The sequence below is a fragment of the Coenobita brevimanus genome, chromosome 1, assembly GCF_032717465.1.
Source record: "Coenobita brevimanus isolate Jiangsu-jjx chromosome 1, ASM3271746v2, whole genome shotgun sequence".
NCBI lineage: Eukaryota > Metazoa > Arthropoda > Malacostraca > Decapoda > Coenobitidae > Coenobita > Coenobita brevimanus.
This window is the reverse complement of record NC_136954.1, coordinates 61532062-61559561: the sequence shown is the minus strand read 5'-3', so window position 1 is coordinate 61559561 and position 27500 is coordinate 61532062. Positions and strand designations below refer to the sequence as shown.

General features: G+C 42.5%; 1 protein-coding gene across 1 annotated transcript in view; it reads right to left on the bottom strand.

The window, feature by feature from the left end:
• Positions 1 to 27500, bottom strand: part of LOC145406135 (integrin alpha-PS2-like) — a 311238-nt gene that overhangs the window by 228843 nt on the left and 54895 nt on the right. Inside the window, exons 3-4 of the mRNA XM_080277360.1 lie at positions 21162 to 21289; positions 9737 to 9834 (exon numbers count right to left, since the gene is read on the bottom strand). Coding sequence (XP_080133486.1) covers positions 9737 to 9834; positions 21162 to 21289 — 226 coding nt within the window. The remainder of the gene's footprint in view (positions 1 to 9736; positions 9835 to 21161; positions 21290 to 27500) is intronic.

The window sequence follows — 27500 nt, the reverse complement described above, 5'->3', positions numbered from 1 at the left end:
AGAGAGAGAACCTGGTGCTACATCTTGAGAGAGAGAGAGAGAGAGAGAGAGAGAAATATATATATATGCATGTACTGCATATGTAACGCATGTAAGGAAGATGAGTTAATTGATAAATACAGACAGATCCATGTATACACTGATGCAGGGAAATAGAGATATGTTAATTGTGAGATAAACAGGCAAGTAGATGGATACGTGAAAATTATATACAGTATTCGAGATCATAGATAACAAACATTCGCAATGCCAAAAATAAAATAAAACCTATATCCATTTTTTTTAAATCAAAGCGAAACAATAACTTCACAAACACAACACACAAACTCTCTATCTTCCTCATTAATTTAATCTCTCTCTCTCTCTCTCTCTCTCTCTCACACACACACACACACACACACACACATACACACACGCACAATCACGACACAGAATAAATTAGGTGGTGGCGATTGTGTAAGCATTTTGCAATCACGCATCCTACTGGCTACTGGCGGGGGTGCTATCAGGGAAGGAATTTGATGGCCGCTTCTGATTGGCCCAGGAGGAGGGGAAGGGGGAGGGGGGGACAAAAGTACGAAAAAGTGGAAAGGGGGAGGGGGTTATAGGAGGGGGAGATGGTCCAGGAGGGGGGAAATGGAAGGACGAGAGAGAGAAAGCAGGGGAAAGGACGAAGAGAGGAAGCGGGAGAAGGAAAGGGAGAAGGAGATGGAGGGAAAAGGTGAAAAAATCCGAAAAAGACAGGAAAAGGAGAGGGAAGGAAAGGGTGGGGGAAGAAGGAAGAGAGGAAAAGAGGGTGGAAAGACAAAAATGAGGGGAAGGCAAAGAGGAGAAGTGAAGTCGAGGATGAGAGGGAACGAGTGGAGGGGAAAGAATAATGAGAGGGATGGGCAACGGAAAGGAAAGGAAAGGATGGAGTAAAATATAAATTAAAGGAAGGAGGACTAAGAGGTGAGGAAAAGAAAATGAAAAGATGGATGAAAGGGAGGGGGCTGGCAGGAAGAGAGAGGAAAAGAATGAAGTGATACGAGCAAGGGAAAGGTGGGGAGAGAGGAGGAGAAATAGGGAAGCAGGGCGAGTGTGACATGGTTGGTTTGGCAGTGCCCTCACGTTCGGGGGATGCTCTGAGATGGCTTCAATCATCACGGACTGCCTCTGCGATTGTGATGTGGACGCTCTAAAGTTAGCACCTGTCCACAGCAACTAAGAAACCAAAAACTCCACCATACTACTCTCCACTACCACTACATTATTTTACTAGGTCTGTGCCCTTCATCTGTTGTGCCCACTTCCACCACACCTGTCTACTGCCACCAGTTTCTGTTTTAGTGTATGTGCCTTATATCTATCCTGTCCTCCTCCTACCCTACACCACACCACAGTCCACTACCACTGGCCTCTTCCTGACCATCTTTTCCTAGCATATGTCCTCCCCTCCTCCATCACTCCACTATTACCGCTACATTCTTCACCCTCTGTACCTAGTATCTGTTACACTCTCCTCCTAACCTACACCACACTACCATCTACATACACTATCTTCCATCTCATCGTCTGGGCCACGTATCGAATTTGCCCTCCTCTGCATCTCCTTAACAATATGCCCTTTAACTAGGAAAGAATGAATCCACTAGAGACAGAAGAGAGGGAAGGAAAAGGAAGGAGAACGGAGAGAGATGGTAGAGAAGATCAGCTCTGAGAGAGAGAGAGAGAGAGAGTGAGAGAGAGAGAGAATGATGATGATAATGAGGAGGAGGAGGAGGAGGGGCGGAAAAAGATCGAAGAGAAAGTGAAGAAAGGGAGGAAAGACACTAAGGGGGATAACACACAGAAGGGACAGAAGGGAGACAGGAAGGGAAGAGAGGGAACTAACAAGGGAGAGAAAGAGAGAAGGGAGGGCAGGGGAGAAGAAAGGAGAAATACAGGTAAGTCAGGAGTGGGAAAGAGATGAAGGAGGAACTGAAGGAAATCGGGAGGAAGGGTAGAAAAGGGAAATAAATGGAAGGGAAATAAAATAGAATGGAGGAGAAAACAGAACGAAAGGATGTGAAGGAGAGGGGATGAAAGAAGAGAGGGGAGATGGGAGGGAAAGAACACAGGGGGACAAGGCAAGGCAAAAAAGACACGACAAAGCAAGGCAAGGCAAGACAGGAAAAGGCAAGAAAGACAGGCAAAGCAAGACAAGACACGGGAAGAGAAAATAAGTAAGTAACAGAAAAGATAAGGAAAGGACGGACTCAGAAGAGAAGTGAGGGGAAAGGAAGAAAAGGAAGATACGGGGAAAAGGAAGGAAGGAAGGAAAAAAAAAAAGGGGGGGGAGAGAAAAGGGAAGAGGAGGGGAAGGGAGGGGAAATAAAGAGAAAGAGGAGAAACCAAGAGGAATGGAAGGGAAAGGAAAGGGAGGAGAGGATGGATGAGATGAAAAGGGTAGGGAGAGAAAAGAAAAATGGGGCAGAAGGGGGAAGGGAAGGAGAAGGAAGAGAAAAGGGAAGGGGGGTGAGTAGGGGAGAGAAGGGGAGACAGGAGAGAAAAGGGAAAAGGGGGAGAGAAGGGGAGGGAAGGGGAGGGGGAAGGAAAAGTAAAAGGGGAGTAGAGGACAGAAATGAGAGAGAAGGGTGAGAGGGAGGGGTAGAAGGGGAAGGAGAAGGGAGGGGTGTAACGACTAGGGGAGGAAGTTTTTACAGTCAAACAAACAAACAACAAAACCTATATGATTTTAGGTCACTGTCGGAAATAGTTCTCTCTCTCTCTCTCTCTCTCTCTCTCTCTCTCTCTCTCTCTCTCTCTCCTTTAAATCACTCACTATCTCACTAATTATATCCTAACCCACTTCTAGATTGCTTTCCTCCTTTCCCTCTCTCCCTCCCTCTCCTCTCTGTCTCTCTCTCCCTCCCACCGTCTCTCAACCCCACCCCCCTTCTGTCTCCCTCTTACTTACACAGCTGGTTCAACAGATGGTATGCTTGCCAAGAGAGAGAGAGAGAGAGAGAGAGAGAGAGAGAGAGAGAGAGAGAGAGAGAGACGGGGGGGGGAGGATTAAACATGAGTTATAAAATGCTGAAATATAGATATCAAAGGTAACAGTAGCCGAGAAAAACCCATCAAATACTGTGGTATAGAGAAAACGACGTGAGGGACGAAAGGAAATGAGTAGGTCAACAGGTAGGTAGGTTGGCTCAGGCAGGTAGGTCGGTAGGCAGGAAGGGAGGGGGTAAGGGTGAAAAGGTACTAGGAAGGGAGGTAAATAGGTAGGAAGGGTGGTGGGGAGAATGGATGAACCATGATATGGTTAGTAAGGAAGTAAGGAGGAACGGAGGAAGGTGGGTAGCTGGATATGTAGACAGGAAGACAGGTATGCTGGTAGGTAGGCGGTGAGGAAGTAGAGAAAGCGAGAGGAAACGTGACAGGCAAGCAGGAACGCACATTGGCACGTACTGTGCGTAGACAGACAGGTAGGTAGATACACTGTGTGTGTGTGTGTGTGTGTGTGTGTGTGTGTGTGTGTGTGTGTGTGTGTGTGTGTGTGTGTGTGTGTGTGTGTGTGTGTGTGTGTGTGTGTGTGTGAGAGAGAGAGAGAGAGAGAGAGGAGGGAGGGAGGGAGAGAAGGAGTGCGGGAGAGAGAAAGAATGAGGGAAGGAAGGAAAAAAGGAGGGGGACAAAGGGCGGAGGGAGGGAGGAAGGTTGGGAGCAAGGCAGGGAGTGGAAGAAAGGAGGGAGGGCTGGAGAAATGGAGAGAGGAGGGAAGTAGGGAACCAAGACGTCCGAATATGGTCAGTTTGGGTAGCATAGTTCCCCTACACCTACACACCTGCCACACCCTCCAATACCAACACTTATACTCACACCCAACCTACACACCTGCCACGCCCTCCAATACCAACGCCTATACCCACTTCCACACCTGCCACACCCTCCAATACCAACACTTATACTCACACCCAACCTACACACCTGCCACGCCCTCCAATACCAACACTTATACTCACACCCAACCTACACACCTGCCACACCCTCCAATACCAACACTTATACTCACACCCAACCTACACACCTGCCACGCCCTCCAATACCAACACTTATACTCACACCCAACCTACACACCTGCCACACCCTCCAATACCAACACTTATACTCACACCCAACCTACACACCTGCCACGCCCTCCAATACCAACGCCTATACCAACTTCCACACCTGCCACACCCTCCAATACCAACGCCTATACCCACTTCCACACCTGCCACACCCTTCAGTACCCAACCTACACCTACATCCACACCTGCCACAGTGTCACACCCTTCAATACCCCACACCCTCCCATACCAACATCTATACCGATATCCAACGTACACTCACATCCACACCTGCCACACCTTCCTATATCCTCACCTACACCTGCCACACCCTCCTATACCAGCACCCACACCCAACTTACAACCACATCCACAACTGCCACACCCATCCATAACAACATCTATTACGATATCCAACCTACACCCACATCCACACCCTCCTATACCAACAATTAAACCCAGACCCAACCTACACCCACATCCATACCTGCCACACCCTCCTATACAACCCATCCACTTCCACACACATTCACCCTATATCCATACCCTCTTACCCCTCGACTCACCACATCCACACTTACAACTTCTCTCTCTCTCTCTCTTTCACACACACACACACACACACACACACACACACACACACACACACACACACACACACACACACCAGCCACATTGACACCCACACCTACACCCACCCTATACTTTTCCCAAGTTTGGCTACCTCTCTCACGCTCACACCTACACCCTACACTTACCTACAATTATCCTACCTTCCGTTTACATACCTACACTCCACACCTGCTCTCTCTCTCTCTCTCTCTCTCTCTCTCTCATTGCCACCCACCTCAGCCCTCGTTCACATCACCTCCATAATTCATATCACAACGATCACACACACACACACACACACACACACACACACACACACAAAGAAGACAAAGATACAGCACATGAACAGCAAATACATACGGCACATACATACAGAGATCGGAATCTATGTACCGACAGAACTTTTCAGACCGATAAGAACACAGTTACATGACACAGATCAGAGAGAAACACAGAAAATATAGTGAGAGCTTGTGACAGGCAAACGAATATAATTCAGACAGGGTAGACAGACAAACATAAACAAATATAGACAGAAAACATAGACAGAGATGGGAAGACGGAGAGAGAGAGAGAGACAGAGAGAGAGAGAGAGAGAGAGAGAGAGAGAGAGAGAGAGAGAGAGAGAGAGAGAGAGAGAGAGAGAGAGAATAATTGCATTAATGACTGATTGATGATGATAACGTTAGCTGGTGATGATGATGATGGAAGATTGTGGAGGTGATAAGAGTGGTGACTGATGATGATGATGATGGTGGCAGGGCGTGATGATGATGGTAACAGAGAGCTGGTGATAAGGGACGTTTTGATGAAGATGATAATGATGATGAAAGCAAACCGGTGATAATGACAACGACGATGACGGAGATAATACATACGATGATGATGATGATGATGATGATGATGATGATGATGATGGAAAATAACTACAAATAATAAAATGATAAGGCAAACAATACACTCTTATCTGATAAAAATAAAACTGATGATGTTGCTGATGATGTCCAAGGTGGGATAATAAAAAAGGCAGTAAATAAGGTACATATGAGGAGTGCAGAAGGCCAAGGTACAGTATGGTACAGACGGACCACCACCAAGTACGGTACGCTGACAATATCCATGGTTCATGACACACACACATCACTGACTGGCAAAGAAGGAAGGAGGGAAGGACGGAAGGAGAAGGGATGTAGAGGGGATGGGGGGATGGATGACTGAACGGAGGGAAGGGATGCATGGAAAGAGATAAAGAGGATCAAGAAGAAAGTACGGAAGAAATAAAGAAAGACAGGAAGACAAAGGGGAAGGGAGAAGAGAAGAAGGGTAAGGCCAAGTATCAGAAAGAACGGAAACAAGGAGTAAAAGATATAGTAAAGATGATGATGATGATGATGATAAAGAGGGTGATAAAGAAGGTACGTAAGAGGACTGTAGAAGGCCACGGTACGGTACAGACTAGCCACCACCAAGTACGGTACCAAGACTGTCCATGGTTAATGACACAACCATCGAGTGACTCAACACCGCCAGGGAAGGAAAGAAGGTAGGAGGAAAGAAGGGAGGGAGGGAAGGTAGGAGGAAAGAAGGGAGGGAGGGAAGGTAGGAGGAAAGAAGGGAGGGACTAACTGATGGAAGGAAGGAATGGAGGGAAGGAGGGAGGGAACGAGGGAGGAAAGTGGGAAGGAAAGAAAAGACAGAACAAAGTAAGTTGAGCTGACTGGAGAGAGAGAGAGAGAGAGAGAGAGAGAGAGAGAATACTAAACTGAGTGTACGTATATATAACGGTGGTCTGTGTACGTGTGTATTAACTGAATCACAATGCGTCTAAGTGTATATATTGTGTGCACGTCTTTGTGTACACTGAACTGGGTGTGTGTGTGTGTGTGTGTGTGTGTGTGTTTGTGTGTGTGTGTGTGTGTGTGTGTGTGTGTGTGTGTGTGTGTGTGTGTGTGTGTGTGTGTGTGTGTGTGTGTGTGTGTGTGTGTGTCAGACAGATAACAGACGGATAACAGACAGACACACAGACGCCAACATCACTCTTCACACACAAGGGAGAAGGAAGGGAAGGGAGAGGAAGAGGGAAGAAAGGTGAGAGGAGAGGAAAGAGAGAAGGGAGCGGAAGGGGAGGAGAAATGAAGAGGGAAGGAAAGGGTGAGAGGAGAGGAAACATGGAGAAGTGTGGGGAGAAAGTGAGGGAGTGGAAAGGGAGAATAGGTAGGGAGTGGGACGGGGAGGGGGTATAGAGAGAGGTGTAAGGGAGAGGGGAGAGAAAGGGAGAAGGAGAGAATGAGGGGGGAAGAAACGCGGACACGTGAGGGAAAAGGCAGATGGACGAAGAAGATATGAGTTAAGGAGAGGGAAAAATGAAATGGCAGCATAAAGGGAGGGGAGGAGGGGGCTCAGGGAGAGGAGAGGGGGAAGAAGGAGAGGAATAGGTAAGGTAGAGATAAGTGAAGGGAAAATGGGATGAATGAATGAGGGGAGAGATGGATGAGGGGAAGACACAGTGAAGATATGAATAAAGAGGGAGAGGAAGAGGGGAGGGTCGTAGAACAAAGTAATGGAGCGCAGAAGTAAAGAAGGGAAGAATATGATGAGAGGAAGGTATAAAAGAGGGGAAAGAGGGAGGAGGTGAGAAGCGAAAGGGTGAAAAAGGTGAGTACTGACGAGAGAAAAGGAGGGAACGGGAGGAGGGGAAGGGAGAAGAGAGGGGAGAGAGGGGCAAGGGGAGCTGGGGAAGAGGGGGAGAGTGGAGGGATTGTTTGATGATATTGGAGGGGGGGGGGAGAAGGGAGCGATGGGAATAGGCGGGGTGAAGCTGGGAAGAGATGGGAGAGGGAACGAAGGAGGCAAGGAATGAGGGGAAAGTGAAAGCAGGAAGACAGAAAGAAGGGGAAGAAAATATGGGGGGAAGAGAGAGAGAGAGAGAGAGAGAGAGAGAGAATACATGACACTGTAAACCAATATCAGAGTTAAAGAGCGGAGGAGGGAGGGAGGGAGGGAGGAAGGGAAGGAGGAAGATTAGGGAAGGAAGGAGGATGGCACAAGGAGGGAAGGAAGGATTAACAAGGAGGAAGGTTAGAAAGGAAGGAGGCAAAATGCGAGGGGGGGGGGAGATGGAGGAGATTGCAAATAGGAAAGGAGAGAAGGACGGGAGGGAAGGAATCACAAGGAGGGAGGGAAGGAAGGAGAGAAGAATGGAGAGAAAGACGATGATAAAAGGAGGGAGAGAGAGAAGGAAGGAAGGACTAAGGAAGCAAGGGATGTGGGAGGGAGAGAAGGAAGATGACACAAGCAGGGAGGGAGAAGAGGGAGGGAAGAAACAGGGGCGTGAATTGACGTCTCAAGAGTGGTGAGAGAGAGAGAGAGAGAGAGAGGGGGGGGGGGTTGAATGATAGGTCAGGCGTGATAAGCTAAGACCATCAGTAATAACAAGGATATATTTGATCAGCTTTAAATCAACATTCTACACAAACACGATCTTACAACCACAACATTCAAGCTAATTAACTCCCACAACCACAACAACTGACACTACAATCACAACCTATCAATACAACTATAACATCCACAACCACACCAACCAATCCTTCACAACCATTACAAACAATTCAGCCACAACCACCACTACTACAGCCACAACCACCACTACTACAACCAGAACCACCACTACAACTCACAACCACCACCGCAACCACAACCACCGCTATAACCACAACCACCACTATCGCCACATCACCCGCACAACACACAGCCACAAACACCACTACCAGCACATTCATTAATCGCCCTGCTGTTGAACCGGAACTCTCCACTTGGAAGGGGTAGCACAAGAAACTCCATAACTAAAGAAGGATTGGCCAGGCAGATGACATTTTTAGGATAGGGTCAGTTTGGCTGGGGTGGCTTGTCTAAAAAAAAAATAAATTAAAAAAAAAAAAAAAAAAAAAAAAAAGCGATAGTGGCAGGAATACATCACACATATTTTAATTCTGGCCCAAAAAATCATGTAGTTTTTTTATATTTCTTTTTTTTTTTTTTTTACTCCTGCACTCCAATGATATACTTTTTTTTTTTTTATTAATCGATGACGTAGTTTTTGATTTATTTTTCTTACCACCAGGAATACAACACAAACTTCTGAATTCCTGCCTATAACGTTAATCGAATAGTTTATTTATTTATTTACTTGTTATGAGATGGAGGGATGGGGTGGAGAGGTATATGAGAGAGGGGGGTGTGAGTTGGGAGCAGGGCAGTGAAATGGCGGGGGACAGGGCGACTTGGAGGCGATTTGTTTGTGGCCACCCCAAACGGGATTGAGGCGTCTGGCAATAGATAGATAGATACTTATTTTACTCAGCGCTCCAATGACGTATATATCTTTTACCTATGACGTATTTCTTAATTTATTTCTCTTACCACTAGACGATTTTCTTCAGCTTGAGAGAGGTCGTTCGTGCTGGAGGGCTTAGATACAGCCTTCATTATAGTCTTTTCGATCGAACCTGACAGATTTGCTTCCCCTTTAGTCAAATACCGTTTATTTAATGGCATAAGATAATGGTTAACTACATTCATACATTATTTCTTATCATTATTTTGTAGGTAACAACATATTTTACTATCCATCTCCTATAAGATATAAGCATTCGATATGGAGACGTAGTATTTTCCCGTCAGATGAGATTAAACCAACTTGAGTAGACTCCTCAACAGTCGTTTGGTTTTCATCTGCCAAGGATCAATAGCCCCTTTCAGCCCAGTTGATAGCCAGATGTAGTCAGATCAGAGGATTAATCTGAGTAGTAACCAAGGAGATTCATTCCTACCTCATAATTACGGCTCACTGAATTCATGCCACCACAACGCAGCACTCAGGTTGTGGACGTGGCTCAGGTCCCTTACACGATGACAAACCGAATATACATGAAGCAAGACTAAAAATACACATGAAGCAACACTAAAAAATACAAATCGGGTCATCGTAATACAAACTGGGTCACCGTTCTGAAAGAGTTAAGTATCCAACCAGCAATTCGAGTACTCACCACAACGACGCCATCCTCGCCGGAGCTCCTGACGGTGGCCCCAAACCACTGATGATTCTTGCTGTCCAACTGGCGCCCCAGGTAATGTGCCGTGTTACCTGAATGTACAAGTAACTCATTAACTCGCACCTTCATTGCCAAAATCCTTATACACCTGCCATATATAATCAAAATATAAAAACAATAAAAACGAATTAACTTTCTGTAAGAAAAACATCATATACCTACTTACCTACAGATAAAAGCGACACATTAACCGACAACATTCATAATAATTATGAACCAACTGCACTTAAATTACACAGAAAACAAATTAAAGCAACATACCTTAACTAAATCAATACACTCTCCTTACACACACACACACACACACACACACACACACACACACACACAAAGAACCTAACACTCCCCAACTCAAAACATTCATTAACTCCAATCATTTACTTCATGAACTACGTCCTACACCACAGGCACAGCATCACTCATTATAATATTTTCAGTATCCATTTCAAATACAGTTCTCAGTATACAGCAATTGTCATTCAACAAATCAATACAAAATAATCTATTAAAAAACTTTCACACATACCTTCATTAACTAAACTAATGCATTTTCCATCAGTATCTATTATAACCATTCTCAGCATGTATTCTTCGCTAATTAACTTTGCATTTAGAAAGTCATCTCTTTAAACCACACTTCTCAGTATAGTTCTCAGCACCTCTTCATTAGCAATCTGTTTTGCATATGCCTTGATACTTTCCACTATGTTCTTTGTATTTTTCATTACTGACAATGAATAATAATAATACATAACAGAAGTATTACGCGACATTTTACACTTTAATATTCTCTTGTTATTATATCAACTGTTCTATATCAAATAATATCTAAAGTGAAAATATTATCCTAACAGTGGCCAGAACAACTCCACAACTCTGTTCCAGCTAACGTCAAACTATTTTTACTCAGTTGGGACGTGTGTCATAGGCGCCTTAGACTGTTTTTACTGATACGATAACCCTCTCACGGTCGGGGAAACTCCAGTATTCTCCTTCACCTTCCTACAGTCCATTTTATTCAGTTAAAGGTGATTCGTAGTAGCCTGAGACTGGTCAAGGGCAAACTCCCCTTGGTTATATCCTATTTCCTTTATCGAGACTATGCCAAACACCGACACATCAACATAACATACAATATATCAACGTGTCAGAAACCATCCAGAAGGCAAGAGTGCCATGGAGCCTCATAAGCATACAAGAATGCGGCCCATAGATAACTAATTTACTTAACATTTCACGTCACTGCAACTTCTCCACTACGCGAATTCTTATTTCATTAATATTGTTTCCTCCAAAAGATTATAATTTTAGTTTAGATTTTTTTTAATTTCTCGCACTGAAGGGGTTGAACAAAGGGCAAAACCGCTTCTTATTTCCTGTCCAAATCCTGAAGCACCAAAAATTTAAAGCATCGTTCTACATATAGTGAAAAAAGAATACTGTATATATATATATATATATATATATATATATATATATATATATATATATATATATATATATATATACATATATATATATATATATGTATGTATGTATGTATGTATATTTCAGGCATATCTGTGGGAAACCAATTAAAACAAATCATTTACTCTTCACAAAAGCAACACAAAAAAGAAAATCCATGGAAACCACACTATACTGCGAATTCAGTTTTATGGTGGGAAACTCGTACCCTTAATGACGCCAGCTGATGTTTAATGGATGGGAAAATAGTCCTGGAACATTAATCCAATCTTCTCCGGCCAAATACTGCACTATCACATTCTTGAAGTGAGAGTTTGCTCCTGTATATGGCATGCACGATATTAATCTCTTCTCTGGTATTTATACAGGCAGTATCAACAATTCTATAAAAAAATAAAAAAAAAAAATAAAAAAAAAAAATAAAAACTCATGGCCCTACAATCATGCCAACAGAATAAAAATCGTCAGGAATAACCCAAGATGAAGTACTATAGCTAATGTGAGTATGAGAAAAATGACAAAAATATTCGTACACTCAGATTCCTCTCAATCACCTCTAATTTACAATAGTCGTCTGGTGTTGTTCCAAATAAAATACTGGAGCTGACACGATCATCAGATGACTAAAATGAGGCAAATTACGAACCTTTGATGGAATATAAGGTGGAATATGCTAAACAAATTGCCAAGAGGAGCTAGGAGCCTCTTTACCCCACCAGAACATACTAATAAAACTATCATGTTATATACTGACATACGAGATAGTGATATGTCATGCTTCACGGTAAAGAACTGTAAAGACTGTGATTATAATACAGCAGGTGAGTGGGCATGTAGGTAAGCAGTTAAGCAAAGAGAAGGGATGTATTATCGTATGTACAGGAAATTACATAAAGCAAACAGGTAGGCAGGTGAGAAGGTAAGATGGTATTGTGTGTACTCGTATGGAAATAAAATGACAGTTGGGGTTGTATGTAATAATGTACGTACAGTAGAATATGCACGTAAGCAGGCATACAGGTAAGCAGGCAGGTAGGTAGGTAGGCAGATAGGTAGATGGATAGGTAGGTAGGTAGCTAGATAGACAGATGGAAGGACAGGTAAGAAGGTAGGTAGGTAAGCGGGCAGACACGCAGGATAGTCGTATATATAAAAAAAAAAGTCCAATTAGAAAGCAGCCACCAGAAGAGCTAAAATCAATATCAAGGCAGCTTCCATTTAAACCCTGATCAATTTTAAAACCATCTATACGAAACCACAGCGATAATGCGACTTGAATACAAAATTGAATACAGGCACAGACAATTACTAGCCTTCAAGGGGAAAAAAAAAAGTGCTGTATAAGATTAAAGAATAAGCTGGTAATGGAGGAGACTAGTAGGCAGGTGTGTGAGTGGGTAGGAGGAGAATAGGTAAATGTGTAGAAATGTAGGTAGGTAGACACGTAGGTACGTAGGTAGGTGGGTCGGCAAGTAGGTAAGTCGGTAGGTAAGTACGTTAGAGTGGGCAGGTAATAATAAATGATGCAGTTTTATAAATAGAGTTCATGCAATTGAGCAGCCATGTAATACGTACCAGTAAATAGGTGGGTAGGTAGGTTAGTAGGCAGGTAGGTAGGTTAGTAGGTAGGTAGGCAGGTAGGTAGGTAGCAGACGGGCAAGTAATAATAAACGATAGAGCTTTAAAAACTGACTTCATGCACAGACATAATATACGTACCCGCCAGTAAGTAGGAAGGTAAGTAGGTAGACAGGTAAGTAGGCAAGGAGGCAGGCAGGTGATAATAAACTCCAAAGGTTTATAAATAGACTTAGTACATTACAAAGCGCATTATAATTGAGGAGTAACACCCAAGGCGGTATAGCTTTCACCGCGGTAAAAAGGCGAGTCGCAGTAATTATGAGGGAGGGGTGACAGTGATGGAGAGAGAGAGAGAGAGATAGAGAGAGAGAGAGAAGGAATGGATAGGCAATGAGTCAAGGATGGAAGAAGGTTAGGGCAAGCGAAGAAAAGTAGGTAGCAAAGAGTGGAGGTGGAAAAGAAACGTGAAGAAAGGACGAGGAAAGGAATGAGTGAAGGAGGGAATTAACGAAAGCGTGCAAAAAGGAACAACTGAGTGACCAAAGAAAATGAAATGAAAAGAAAAATGAGTGAATGAAAAGGGGGAGGAACGAAACACACGATGGGGGACAAAATAAAAAGGAAAATAAAAACATGCTTGTGGGGTACTGCTGCCATTAAATACAGGAACATTAAGTACAAAGTTGAAAGAATTTGGATATATTAACTGTGGACAAGAGAACAGCAATATGTACACAAGAAAAGGCAAGAAAAAAGAGAATACTAGACAAGACAGCAAAAAATAACAAACAAAATAATGAAATCTAAAAAGAAAAACGAAAGCGGAAAATATCGTAAGAAACTAGAAAAAGATGAAAAATTAATGTGACGGCTAAAATACGAGGTAACATTATCAAAAAAAAAAAAAAAAAAAAAAAAAAAAAAAAGGGCACCGATTAGCATGGGAAAGTCGTATCCTAACACAATAAATCTCTCCAAACCTCACAGGAAAAAAATATATATATATAAAATGGCGAAAGAGAAAATTTATGCCAACGTCGAAACATAATAAAATAAATATAAAGGTCAAACACACCACACCAAAACGCAACCCAAAAATCAGATACACAGACAATGAAATATAACGAAAAAAAAAATAGAAAAAAGAATATCAACCTAACGCCCACCCGATAAATCCATTCCTGACACCGTGAGAGAGAGAGAGAGAGAGAGAGAGAGAGAGAGAGAGAGAGAGAGAGAGAGAGAGAGAGAGAGAGACCAAAAATGAGACAGCACAAAGAGAACGGAAAGAGGGATCACAGAAAACGGTAACAAATATGGCCAACCAAAGCCGGCCCGTAGTAGCTGCAATTACCTCAACGAGTGCAATAACCATAAAACTAACAACAATACCCCGCCACTGGAACGCGAGGGGAATAATGAGGGGAGAAAAACATGTGAGGATGATGTAGAAGGGAGGAACGAGAAAGAGACTGTGAGAGAATGAAGATGGCAAGGTGGGATGAGGAAGAGCAGAGGGATAAGTGGACTGAGACCCATGAGAGAGAGAGAGAGAGAGAGAGAGAGAGAGAGAATAAAAGCAGCAAGGAGGAATGAAAAAGAACTGACGGATAATGAGTGGATTAATATATGTGAGACTGATGAAGGAGGAAGGGAAGAGAGAGAAGTAAGAGAATAAAGATGACACTGGGCAATGAGGAGTCACAGAGGCATGGACTAATGAGTAATACACACACGTCAGAATAATGTAAGAAGATGGCAGACGAGGGGAGAGAGGTCAAGAATAAATATGACGGGAAAGAATGAGGAAGTACAGACAAACAGATACGCTAAAGTATAGATGACACAAGGCCACGAGGAAGTATAGACAATATAAATATGTATGCATGAGTACTGATGACAGAAGTAAGATATGTATGTGAGAGTATGGATGGCACGAGGGAAAAGTACAGACGATATATATATGTGTGAGTTTGGATGACACGAGGGAGTGAGGAAGTATAGATGACAGAGAAGCGAATGGGTGAGGGTACAGATGACACACAGGAATGATGATGTAAACTGCTGCTGGTGACAACGCTCAACTGCATGTGAACCCGGTGGACTACAGAAAAAACAGCCACTTCAGACAATGGCTCCGAAACATCTTTTGTTATGTTTACAGTTTGCAGTGTTGGCGTGGGAGTATAGATGACACAAAGGACTGAGGGATTATACGCAATTTAAACATGTATGTATGCATACAGAGGACCGAATCTGCCACGGCCATTAACCCTCCAGAGGGCAAGGCCTCACCTAGGTAATATATTCCGGCTACCTCAAAATTTTAAAGTTGCTGGAAGACGACCGCGCACAAAGTTTTATTTAACAGCTGAAAGAAGCCACTGCGCATAAAAATCGTTAATGTGGGAAAATAAATAGCACAATAAGGCTACAGCTACTATAACTGCAAATACTACTCCATAAAGATGCTACTACAGCTCCCCCTATTAGCTAATAATAGTAGAAGTAGCAGTAACTTAGTATTACTCCCCTCACTACTAAGCATAAATTGTAACAGTCAATCCCATATTACCCTTTTCGAGGTGTTAGGACCCGAGGCTAAACTACCGCAGTCAAGTGCATTACGGGTGCATGACTTGCCAACTTCCCTCAGTGGTATTACATGACAAAAAGAAAAAAAAAAAAAGAAGGAAGAAGTAAAAACAGAAAAAAAAAAAAAAAAGGAAATCCAGTGAGCTCTTTTGGGACGGAACCTATGGAAGTCCGTCACTCCGATTGGTGCGTTCTAACCACCAGACCACCAGGCTAAGTGAAATGCCCCTGAAGTGCTGCTTGTGGTGCTGTATACAAAGAACTACCCAACAAACATGAAAGATGCTCGTGAGAGAGAGAGAGAGAGAGAGAGAGAGAGAGAGACTTCTATAATCTGTCCCTTTAATCTTGGCCTAAAATTGTGTAGGAAACAGTGAGGACCATAACAATATTTATTACATGGAAAAAGGCCAAGAACACTGGATCCCGTACTCTACTTTTAGCCTTTCTCCACGCCTTGGCCTAAAACTGCCACCTCTCCATCCTGACTGCTGGGCTGTAACAGGAGATTAACACTGGCATATGGTGGTAGTTGCAAAGAAGTATTGTGTTACGCTTTTGTTCAGGTGAGTGAAAGCCTAGCAGTCAGAATTATGGAGGCAACTGCAAGCAACAAAAAGCAGTGACACAGCAAGCTTTAAGTGAAACACGAGAATACATGCGCCCGCCAAACTTGTGGAAAAAAAGACAATCACTCAAAAATATACCACCGTGAACGTGAGATTAACGGGAAACACACACAACACAGACGACACAAACAAAAGAACAAATGCAAAAAGCCACGAAGACATTAAGAATACTATCCCCTTCAGTCAAGTGACGCATTTTTTATTTAATGCTAGCCAACTCCACACCATTTTACTCAGCTGAAAAGTTTCTTCCCGTCTCAACAAAAGCCTCTGAAGGTAGCATGAATATACACAATATACATCACCGGACTGAAGAGGATATGACATAACAGACCCATAGTTGCCATAAATCATAGAGTACTATCACGATCCAAAGTTTCTTTACCCCCCTGAGTGGAAGAAGGTCGAAGCCAAGGTTGTAGCAAGACCAGATGATCGGACACTGCCAGTATACAAGACTAATAATGGTTCATGATACCGTGATTCATAAATAGGCTCGTGTGTTTCATCCGGCTGATTCTTATTATCCTAAGCTTCAGGTTAGTGAACCCCTCCATCATGAACTGGCCTGTGTTCGGCGGGCCGTCATTTCTTCAACCTTGGCTTCGACCTTCCTCCACTCAGGGGGGTAAAGAAATTTTGGATCGTGATAGTACATACCTCCGCCAATGCCATCGTGAAGAAAAAGGATCCGGATCCTATATCCACGGATCCAATCCGGATCCACTTCAAAATTTAATAATTCTTTCTTCGTCCATGGCCCACCTTTCCACACGATTTCACTGAATATCACTGAGAATTTGAGATATTGTGCGGGATACTCGGGATCCGGCGACCCCAAATTTAATCATTTCTTCTTTGGCCCATGGCCCACCCTTCCATGAAATTACATAAAAATCCGTTCATAGATTATCGAGTAATTCTGACAACAGATCCGTGCATATAGGATCCGAGTCCGCGTCAAGTTCTTTCTTGGTCCATGGCCCATCTTTCCACAAAATTTTATTGAAATTCATTGAGAACTTTTGGAGCTATTGCGCGGGATACTCCGGATCCGCCCTCCCAAATTTAATCATTTCTTGCTAGTCCCATGGCCCACCCTTCCACAGTTTCATCAAAATCCGTTTATAACTTTTTAAGTAAAGCTGCTAACAGAGAGAGAGAGACAAACAAACAAACGCCGGCAAAAGCATAACCTCCTTAGCGGAGGTAATAATATAGATTTCATATAAGACAAGAAGCATATATGACAAAAGTCCAGACGTCATATATTAGCGAACCAGTGAGAATAAAATGACAATGCATATAAATGACATAAACACACCTATAGATGCCACAAACCAGAAACTGTGGTGTGGGTGGCAGGAACAAAAGTATAAGCTTAAAAACCCAGCAAGTGAGCATAAATGCCACAAACCAGAGACAGTGCAAACAGATGCCATAAACAAACCTATAGGCGCCACAAACTACACAGCAGCTAATATAGATGGCACAAACTACTCTTACTGATGTTGAAGGGATCAAAGAGCAAGTTAGGGATCTCTCGGTTGCCTGAAGAGGAATAATAGTGTTAGTACAGGGCTAATATAAGACTACAGGTGTTAGTTTAGATACAGGTAACTATACAGATGTTATCAAAAGTACAGTCAACAAAAAAAGTATCGTTAGGGTGCGTCCCTACTGAGTTCGAAATTGACTTCTCTTGATGCAAATTGTCTGACTGTGAAGGCTGCAACAGAAAATGGACAATGAACACCCCATTTCAAAGGTTTATATTCTGGTGCTGGAGTGGGACGCCTTCACGCTGTGGCACCAGTATAACCAAGCGACTCTACTGCTTCACTATACAAACGCCCCTCAACTCCCTCCCTATCCCTCGACAGGAAGGTGGCGGACTGCAAGAGGATAACTTCAGCCAGCAGTCCACCGGGCTCACTTCGGTTGGACATAAGGGCACAACAAGAGTACTCTGGGCATTCCTCTTCTCACCGTCATATACGCTATGCCTGGCGGTGAATAATGACTTGTCCAGACCAGTAAATGGAGTGTTCTTCCTATTTTCATCCTTACCTACCTGATCGTACAATCTACATCAAAGTATGGGTCTATTCTACATGGCACAGGAGGCTTTGTAGGACTTTTCCCTTGGCGATTTATGGTAAAACCTTAAAGTTCTCTTGTAGCCTGTTTTCTTATTGTCTTATTATCGACGTAATTTGCATCCATCACATACAAGGGTACAGTGAAGTGTGATGTGTAGAATAAATCGCAATGGAAGTGTTGCTAAATCTCCAAAGCCATTCAGAATACCACCCTGTGTCTGATTCTGGCCTCAGTGTGGATGCACTGTTACCCTCACTGTGCTTTACTATCTTCTAAGAATTTAAGAGCATGAACCAGGGCATTTGCTATATCTAACTATCCAGTGTATTTCAATAGTCTTGTATTATCTAGTAGTCTTGTATTATTTTCTGCTGCCTTTCACTCAAGTAAAACAAAGTGACCTTGGACTAAATTATGACTTGGGTTTTTAAAACATACTGAAATTTACGTTGAAGTATCACTCAGTACCAATACCACTAAACATATTGGTAACAACACTTCTTTTGTCGACTGTACGAAGTTTTTGAAGGCTGCTGGCTACCCAACAGAAAAGTCAAAAGTTAGAACTGCAAGTTCTTTAGTTACAAGAAATACATGAGATTATTACAATACAGGAGGTTATTAGGGCCGCAAAAGTTTACTGCATGGTCTGTGTGATATTAAGAGCAATCAAAGATGAGAGTTACACACACTGCAGGAATTATAAAAGGTTACTAGCAATATAAAGTTACACAGCTAAGGCTACCAACTACGGTATTCACAGATGTAAAATGTCAAAATTAGTTATTAAGACAGCCGTAAGTTTTCAAGATTTTACAGAAGGCTATTACAGCAACAAAGAGACAATGCAATGACTACTTTACGTGATATTACTAAACATCAAGGATTAGTTAATTATGGATGGGCAAGGGTTGGCATGATTTAAATTCAATGATTTAAAGCACTGACTTAAACCATGATTTAAGTCAGCAATTTGTGATACATCATGTGTCATAAATGTCACAGATGTAAAGAAAAAAAAAAAGGAAAATATAACACGCAGTTTCATTTATTTACTTCTTTGTCTTAAAAAAATAATGTATCAGAAAAAGTATGCATATAATGTGTTTAAAGAAGTACCAGGTAAGAAAGGTTTATTGTAACATATAAACTCAACAATTACAACCGTAGAGTTATTGGAAGAAAAAGGCTTTCCTTGATTAAATAGTTGCATAATGTTTAAAAATTAATAAAAAATTGTATTACCATAATGTTTATTCTTGATGTTTAAATTCTTCAGAAGTACCAGCAACTAAAACTATTTAATCATTTTAATTCTAGTTTTAAAAAATGAATGGTAAGTTATACTGAATCAAGACAAATTTGGCAGTACTATATATTAATTTACTTGCCTATTGCACATCAAACCAAGAATACCTGATTTCATTTATTTTTGCAGCAGCAGCAGCAGCAGCCTTCATAATATGGTAATAACTTAATTTTCCCGTCAAATTACAGTGAATTTTTCGTCCATTTAAATCAAATCCAATACATTTTAGGTTTATATGTCCTAATTTAACATTTATACTATACAGCATTGTTGGATATAACTTGAAACAGAGAGCTTTGTACTGGTGGTTTTTCATATGTATGGTGTTTGATTTATATATTCATACATATGTGGATCTCCAGCTTTATGATATCTATGACATTTATGACATGATAGTAATCACTATGTTATAAAAAATAATGAATGGCACGCATTTTCCAACCCTGCCAATTACAAAAGATTATTACGACTACAAGGGAACAATGCTAAGACCTCACAATCATAGATTTACAGGATACAGTACAAGTAATTTAAAGCTACAGTTGCAAAAATTACTCCTACAAATATCTAACAACAGGCATAACCAAGGTGATGATATGAAGATGCACAAGGTATTCCACTCTACAGGTGTATTGATACAGGTGAATACAAAACATACAGGTAGGCAGTAGAAGGGCAGATAGGCGTTTGGAACTGACATAGTGGATGGATGTAGGGGGAATTTGAACAACAGAGTAGCTCGTGAATAGCCCACCGCCAGAAACTCAGCTGGCGGAGTCTTGTGTGTTGCGGGGACGGCTGAGTATGATGGTGTGGGTGTGGAAGGGAGTAGGAAATCAATAAATCAATAAATGTTGCAGGACAGACACTGATATCGCAGACTGAGCCGTCCCCTAACACACAGGAAATCGCCCGGCAGAATGGAAGAGAAGCGTTATATATGAGCCAACCTGTATGTAGTTCAGTTTGATATATGTGGTTCTGTATAATGTTGAGCTTATACATATATATACATACATGCGGTATATACATAAACACCCTCATATATGCCAGAAATATATGCTAACGATAACATACACGAACATTTATTTCCCTTCACTCACTCATCTGCTTATACATACATTCATACACACAGACACATGTACACAGAATCTCAATCACAGATCAGAAGCTTACACACATGCACCCTCCCTCCCACCCACACACACACACACACATGTACACAGACTGCCACTCCCACGTACACACGTACGGTACATGCGGGAGGAAATAAGCCATTTGTTGATGAAAGGGAAATCAAGACTTGGTTAGCCCGTTCCAAGACCCTTCCTTCTTTCTTCATTCCTCCCTTACTCCCTCCTTCCTTACTGTTTTCTTCTTCCTCTATTCCATCTCTTCACTTTCTCCTTGCTTTTTTCTTCAATGCCCTTTTTATTTATTATCATTTCTCTTTCCTTCCTAGTCCCTTTCTTTCTCTCCTTCCTCCTTACATCTTTTAGTTACTCTTTCTCCTCCTTCCAGCCTTTCTTTCTGATCTTTTCATTTCTTCTCTTCCTCCTGTTCTTCCCCCTCTTTAACGCCTTGCTGTTCATCTCTCTCTCTCTCTCTCTCTCTCTCACACACACACACACACACACACACACACACACACACACACAACCTGCTACATACGTACCGCTCTGATCGAAGGGTAGGTACTTGCATCCCCCACCAGAGGAAGCACCACACTCCAGCACCGCACCCGCCTTCTCCACCCCCAACGCCAACTGGGGGGTCTGGTACTCTGGAGCCCCCACCAGTAACCTGTGGGCAAAAGGAAGTCAGTTCAGATTAGGTCATTCTGCATAATCGAGGTAACATAAACAGAACATATCAGGTTTAACTTATTTAAAAGTGATGTGGTCAGCTGTTGTGAAAGGACGCGAGATCGATCCCAGGCTGGGGCACGGTACATTTTGGTGATCTGAATCATTTTGGGCCAGATTTTACTAATCTTCCACAAGACCCAGCGACGTGGCATAAGAACAACATCGCTCCAACCACTGCACAAGTCCTGAATGAGACCGCCCTGGCTTCTACTCAGTACAAACGGTGGGCAATAGCGTTGAAGCGATGATATAAGCTGCGTGACTAAATAGGACTGCCCAGACTCGGACACAGTTATATACACCGATAAGACATGCATACATACTTAATCAGCACTCCACAATGCATTGCAAAAATCTAATTCCATGCTGCCTTCAGCACTAACCTTGCAACACTTCGGTGGCATAGCGAGAACTGACAGAAGGGCTGTGTCACCTCCGGTCGCGTCAAATGGGTTAATCAAAAGTTGTAAATTCCCCAAATTATTAAGCTGACTGACTTTTAGCACGTGGCTAGTCACAGTTCAGGAACTTCTGCGACAATATCGATTGGTGTCTGTTTAGGCGGTCACATGATGTCACCGTGAAACACAATTACCACAGCAAATTATGTGCCCAGTCACTCATACTTAGAACTTTCAGTATCGTGTACGACACTGCCCATTTCATGAAGTAGGCAGTCACACTGCTTAGTAAATGAACTGGGCAAATACAATGCCGAATTCTTAAACTGTGGAATATCACAAACCGCGCGTAACACACACACACACACACACACACACACACACGTGTGTGTGTGTGTGTGTGTGTGTGTGTATGTGTGTGTGTGTGTGTTTATAACCGATGATACAACCTCTGATCATCACCAATATTAAGTAATATGAAAGAAGGAAGTTTTACCGTTTCAGAATTACCCGGAGAAACGTCGACCATCCTAAATTTCTTAGGGTGATCGTACGTCGAATACGCCTGGTGGTCTGGTGGTCTTAAGGAGCAAGCTGGGGGTGAAGGTTAAGTACAGTGCACATAGAACCTCTCTTGCCCCTGGACGATGTTGTTATAGCATTATGGTTACAAACAAACAATGATCTTTTTTTTTACAGATGTCGTCAGGCTGAAAGGATTGCGTGTTCTGGACCATAACTGCCTAGCCTTGGGTTCCTACACCTGGCATGGGGTAATACTGCACCAGCCATTTTTACCGTTTTACATATTTTACACAATATACAGTAAGCTACCAGCTAGTCTTCACCATACTACCGTATATCTCGCAGGGGCCGCATTACAGGCTACACACACTATAGCACTTTTTTTTTTTTTTTTTAATCATTCCTTACCTTTTTCAGCTCAGTTGATGGCCAGGTGTAGATAGACTGAATGCCCGATTTAACATGTAATTAAGGAGACTCGTTCCTAAATCATACCTAAGACTTATCGAATTTCATACCCAGTTCCGTCATGTAAAAATAATCGACCTGCACAGCGCAGCGTACCCTCAGATGGCACTGGAGGTCACGTCAGGCTAGGGCAGGTGTGGACAGGTAGCTAATACAAGAGAGGTCAGGTAACGCCACTGGACAGGTGTGGAGCAGGTGAACTTTACCCGCCCTCCCATGGTGATATGGTTGAGGTCAAGGGTCACAGTACCATCTGGTCACTTGTGGTGTTGCATACAGTGCAGTCGAGTCTTTATTACCTCCATCGTTATCATCATCTAAAGCAAATTTCCAAATTTATGAGATGTATAAATCACTGTCATTATCAACACTATCATCGTCCCACCTCAATTTCCAACATTCTTATGGGGTATGCAAGTCATCACCACCATCATCATCATCCCAACTCAGTTTTAAGCATTCATATGGAGTATCTCAATCTTTATCAATAGCAACATCATCAATATCATCAATGTCAGCTGCTACTGCAACATTATCCTAAATCGAATTTCTCACATTGACAGGGGAAAGTGCGGTTCTCTGATCCTACAGGGACTCATTTCAAAGGAGAAACGAACTCCCCCAGGTGGGGCACAATTCCACTCCAGTTATGAAAATACCTGCCGTCATGGCTGAAGCACGGGACCTCAAACACACCGCCGCAACCAGGGAAGAAAAAATATATATGAAGCCCAGCCGTAATGCAACCCGGAAAAAAAAATATATATCAAGCCCCGCCGTAATGCAACCCGGAAAGAAAGAAAAAAGATCAAGCGCTGCCGTAACTCGACTCGGAAACACTACCACGCGCCGCAATACGAGTTTCCACAGTTCCTCTCGGTGTTCACGTAGTTATTCCGTGACCTGTGATAAATCTGAGTAGCCAATTTAAGTTTTTTGTAACTTGTGTACACGACATGAAACACACGTCACACTGCTACTATTATATTTTCATCTGTGTTGATGCTTTCAGTCCAGAGACGGTTTTTATTGGTTAACCTCCGCCGCCATCAAACGATTTTATTTAACATAGGAAGGCGCTCTGTTAGTGAAGGGGGTAGTAAAAGATCTATCCATCCCTTCCAACTAGAAAAATCTCTCACAAACTGAATAAAATCGTCTGAAAGCAATAAGAATAAAATGAAAACAACTAAGGCGGTAAATGTCAGTATATTTTCAGATTCAGTTTAATGTGATGCTAAACATTTGTAATAACACCTGTGCTATATACAGTACACTGAGATTTGTATAATTACCACACATTTACAAATAAACCTGGGCTTATAGGTTTCCTTCAGATGAATATAATGTCTGGCTGCATCAGGAATGAAATATACCAAATAGATCACAATGGCATAATTACAAGGCTGTAACGTATAGGCCTATCTAATACCTATTTTTTTCTGAATATTTACTACCACTACTACTACTACAACTACTACTACAACCCTCTCTCTCTCTCTCTCTCTCTCTCTCTCATATAACTGTCATTCACCCTCTTTCTGCCCCTCTCTCCCCATCCTTCCTCCCCTTAACCCTTCCCCTCTCCTACAAGCCCCTCATCTAACTGTTTCCTCTCACCTTCCCCCTAACCCGTACTTCCTCCCTCTCTACTTCTTCTCTTCTTCCCTCCGTTTATCTTCCTTTCTACTTTATCCTTTCTCTCTCCCATCCATTTTCCTTCCTTCCTCCCTCTCTCCTTCGCAACTTCCTTTCCAAACCTGGCTTCACGTCCCTCCGTTCATCTTCCTCTATCCTTCCATTTTATCCTCTCTTTCTCCCTTCCACTCTCTTCTTTCCTACCACGTCATTCTCTCTCTCTCTCTCTCTCTCTCTCTCTCTCTCATTCTAGTCAATTTGTTTATACTCCTCATCGTTTTCTTTCCTCCTTGCCTCGGAACTTCCTGTCCCTCTCCCTTCCCTCCATCCCTCGTTCTACCATCCCTCCCTCCCTCCCTCTTCCTCCCTTACCTTCATTTTTTGCTTCTACTCCTGATATACATATCTCTCTCTCTCTTCTTCAATTCCCTTTTTTCTTTCTTCATTCCTGATTTATTCTTTGCTTCATTCCTTGATTTTCTCTCTTTCCTCTTTCCATTTCCTTTCTCTCTCCCTCCATTTCTTCTGTTCCTTCCCTTCCCTCCCCATTACATTTATTTTTCTTCCTCTCACTTCCCTTCCTCTCCCATTCTCTCTCTATTTCTCCTTTCCCCTTCTTTCCCTCCATTTTTTTTTTTCTCGTGTTATTTCTTCTCTCTCCCACTAGATTCATTTGCCTTTCTCTCCTATCTCTTACCCTTCATCCTTTCCTACCCTTCATCTTACTGTACCTTCATCTTCCTTTCTCCCTCCTTCCCTTCTCTCTTACTTTTCTTTGCTACCCTCTTCTCCTCAACTCCCGCTGACTTCCTTCATTAATTTTTATCTAGCTACTTTCTTCCCTCTCCCTCTCCCTCTTGCCATTATTATCCTTCCTTTTTTTTTTCTCTTTTTTTTAAATTCGTTCCCTCTCTCTCTCTCTCTCTCTCTCTCTCCCATAACTTCTTCCACTCTCCTTCTTCCTCACTTTTCTTTTACCCTCCTTCCCATGCGTTTCTGAATTCTTTATTCTTCCTTCCTCTTCCTATTCCTTTCTCCCCTCCTCCTCCCCCCCTCTCCCCTCTACTGACCACAACTACCACCACTACCTACCAGCCCTCCACCAACATTATCACAACCACTATTACCACCATCGCCACATCCTCAACCACTATCATCTACAACAATTTTCACCTCGAATGGCTGCTGCTGCCACCATCACAAACATTACTACTGCTATTACCACCATCTTCACAAGCTCTAAGTACTCCTAACGACAGTCCAACTGCAAGCATCGCTGGTAACTAATTACTACCACAACCACCATCCAAACAACAACCACTAGCTACCAAAACAACAATTCCAACAAACACCACCACAACCACAGCTATCATTACCACAACCAAAACTATTATCTGACTGAGTGGATCATCATAATATTAATAGGTAATAGGTTTAATAAGGTGGTGGAAAGTGGAATTCCTGTTGAAGTTACATACGTGTTGATGTACTGCCTCAAAAATAAGTTTGGTAATGTGGTGTGGAAGGGACACAAGCCCCTTCTGCCCACTGGAAAGCAGTATGACATGAAGTCTACAGAACATAAATGATACCAGAATTAGCATGATTTGTTTTCTTTCACTCGAGGGATCATACTGTTTCAGATACCGTAGCTGGCGGACCTGTACATTTTTTTTTTTTTTAAGTACTGGGAACGTCTATGGACTGTCGTTACCCTACAGAAGTACAGCAGTAAATTTTTCTTAAGTACGTTTAAAACCTGTGAAATGGCAGTAAGTAAAGCTTTCAAGCGTATGATGGATGTCCCAACCTCCACCAGCAACCACCAGCCGCGGAAACATATACAGTACAGTCTGGGATAAAAGTTCGCCTACAATTCTAATGTGTCTAGTAGCTACAGAGTTAGGGCACGTCAGTCACTTTCCTCCCTTGCCCATAATATCAAAAAGTAAGATCCACTGACAGAGACACATAACAACTCTCTCTCAGCTTAGTAATATGAACCTGCAGAGCCACGTGAGAGGTACAAGAGACGAATATAAGGCGAACTTTTGAATCCGATTGTAGAGGCATGCTAACCATCAGCTGGCCGCCATCATGTCGCCCTAGTTCAACCCAGGTGTACTCAGTGAATCAAGTATCCTTCCCATTTTATACAAAGCTTATATACAACTAGCCAAACCTAACCACAAGCTTACGAGTAACTGGACCAATGTGTTTTTCGGATGATTCGGCTTTTTGTTCAAAAATTGAGACAACGTTGCTTCCTGGCAGTACTATCATGCAATATTCTACTACAATAATCATCATCAGTCCAACCCTATTTCCCGTTTGATACATGAGGTGGGAGGGATGCAGACGCGGAATAGGGTAACACAAAACTTTATGCCATGCAAGAACAGGGAAAAGCACAAGAATATTTAAAAATAAATATATAAATTTACACTTTCTATGGCATCGGCGTAGAAACTATTCCATGAAATAGTGAAGGCTGATGCGGCGATGTAAGGCTATACTCGTTTTACTCTAACCTGGCCTAAAATGACGATCTCCCAATCTTGAATGCTGATTTGCAACGCTAAATTAACGCTAGAAAATGGCGCTAGTCACAAAGATGTGCTGTGAAAAGGATGTAGAGTTGCAGCACTGTCTTTTTCTGCTACTGAGCTACGTGACAGCCTCAAAAGGACGAAAATCTAGGCCAAGTTAAGGTTAAAAGAACTATAATAGAATACGTTAACCACTCGAATCCAGTGATGTTTGCCTATCCTTCCTGCCCCTAGACGTTTTCATTAAGCTTAGATTTCTTTTTAAGCTGGAGAAGTCAGTGATACCCTCCACTAACCCCTTCATTATTTGAGGTCCTTCTTAAGTCGAATAAAATCGTCTGGAGACAGGGAATAATATATGAAGTGCGATGTCGTATTGAAGGGGAGAATATAAGAAGCGACATCGTACTGAAGGGGAAAAAAATCAATGAAATACGACATGTACTGAACAGGTAATGCACAAAATATGTATGAAATGCCGCATCGGAGTGAAGAGGTTAATATCACGTACTCGTATCCATTGGCCTGAAAGACAAAAACAAGGCGAACATCTGTGCATCATTCA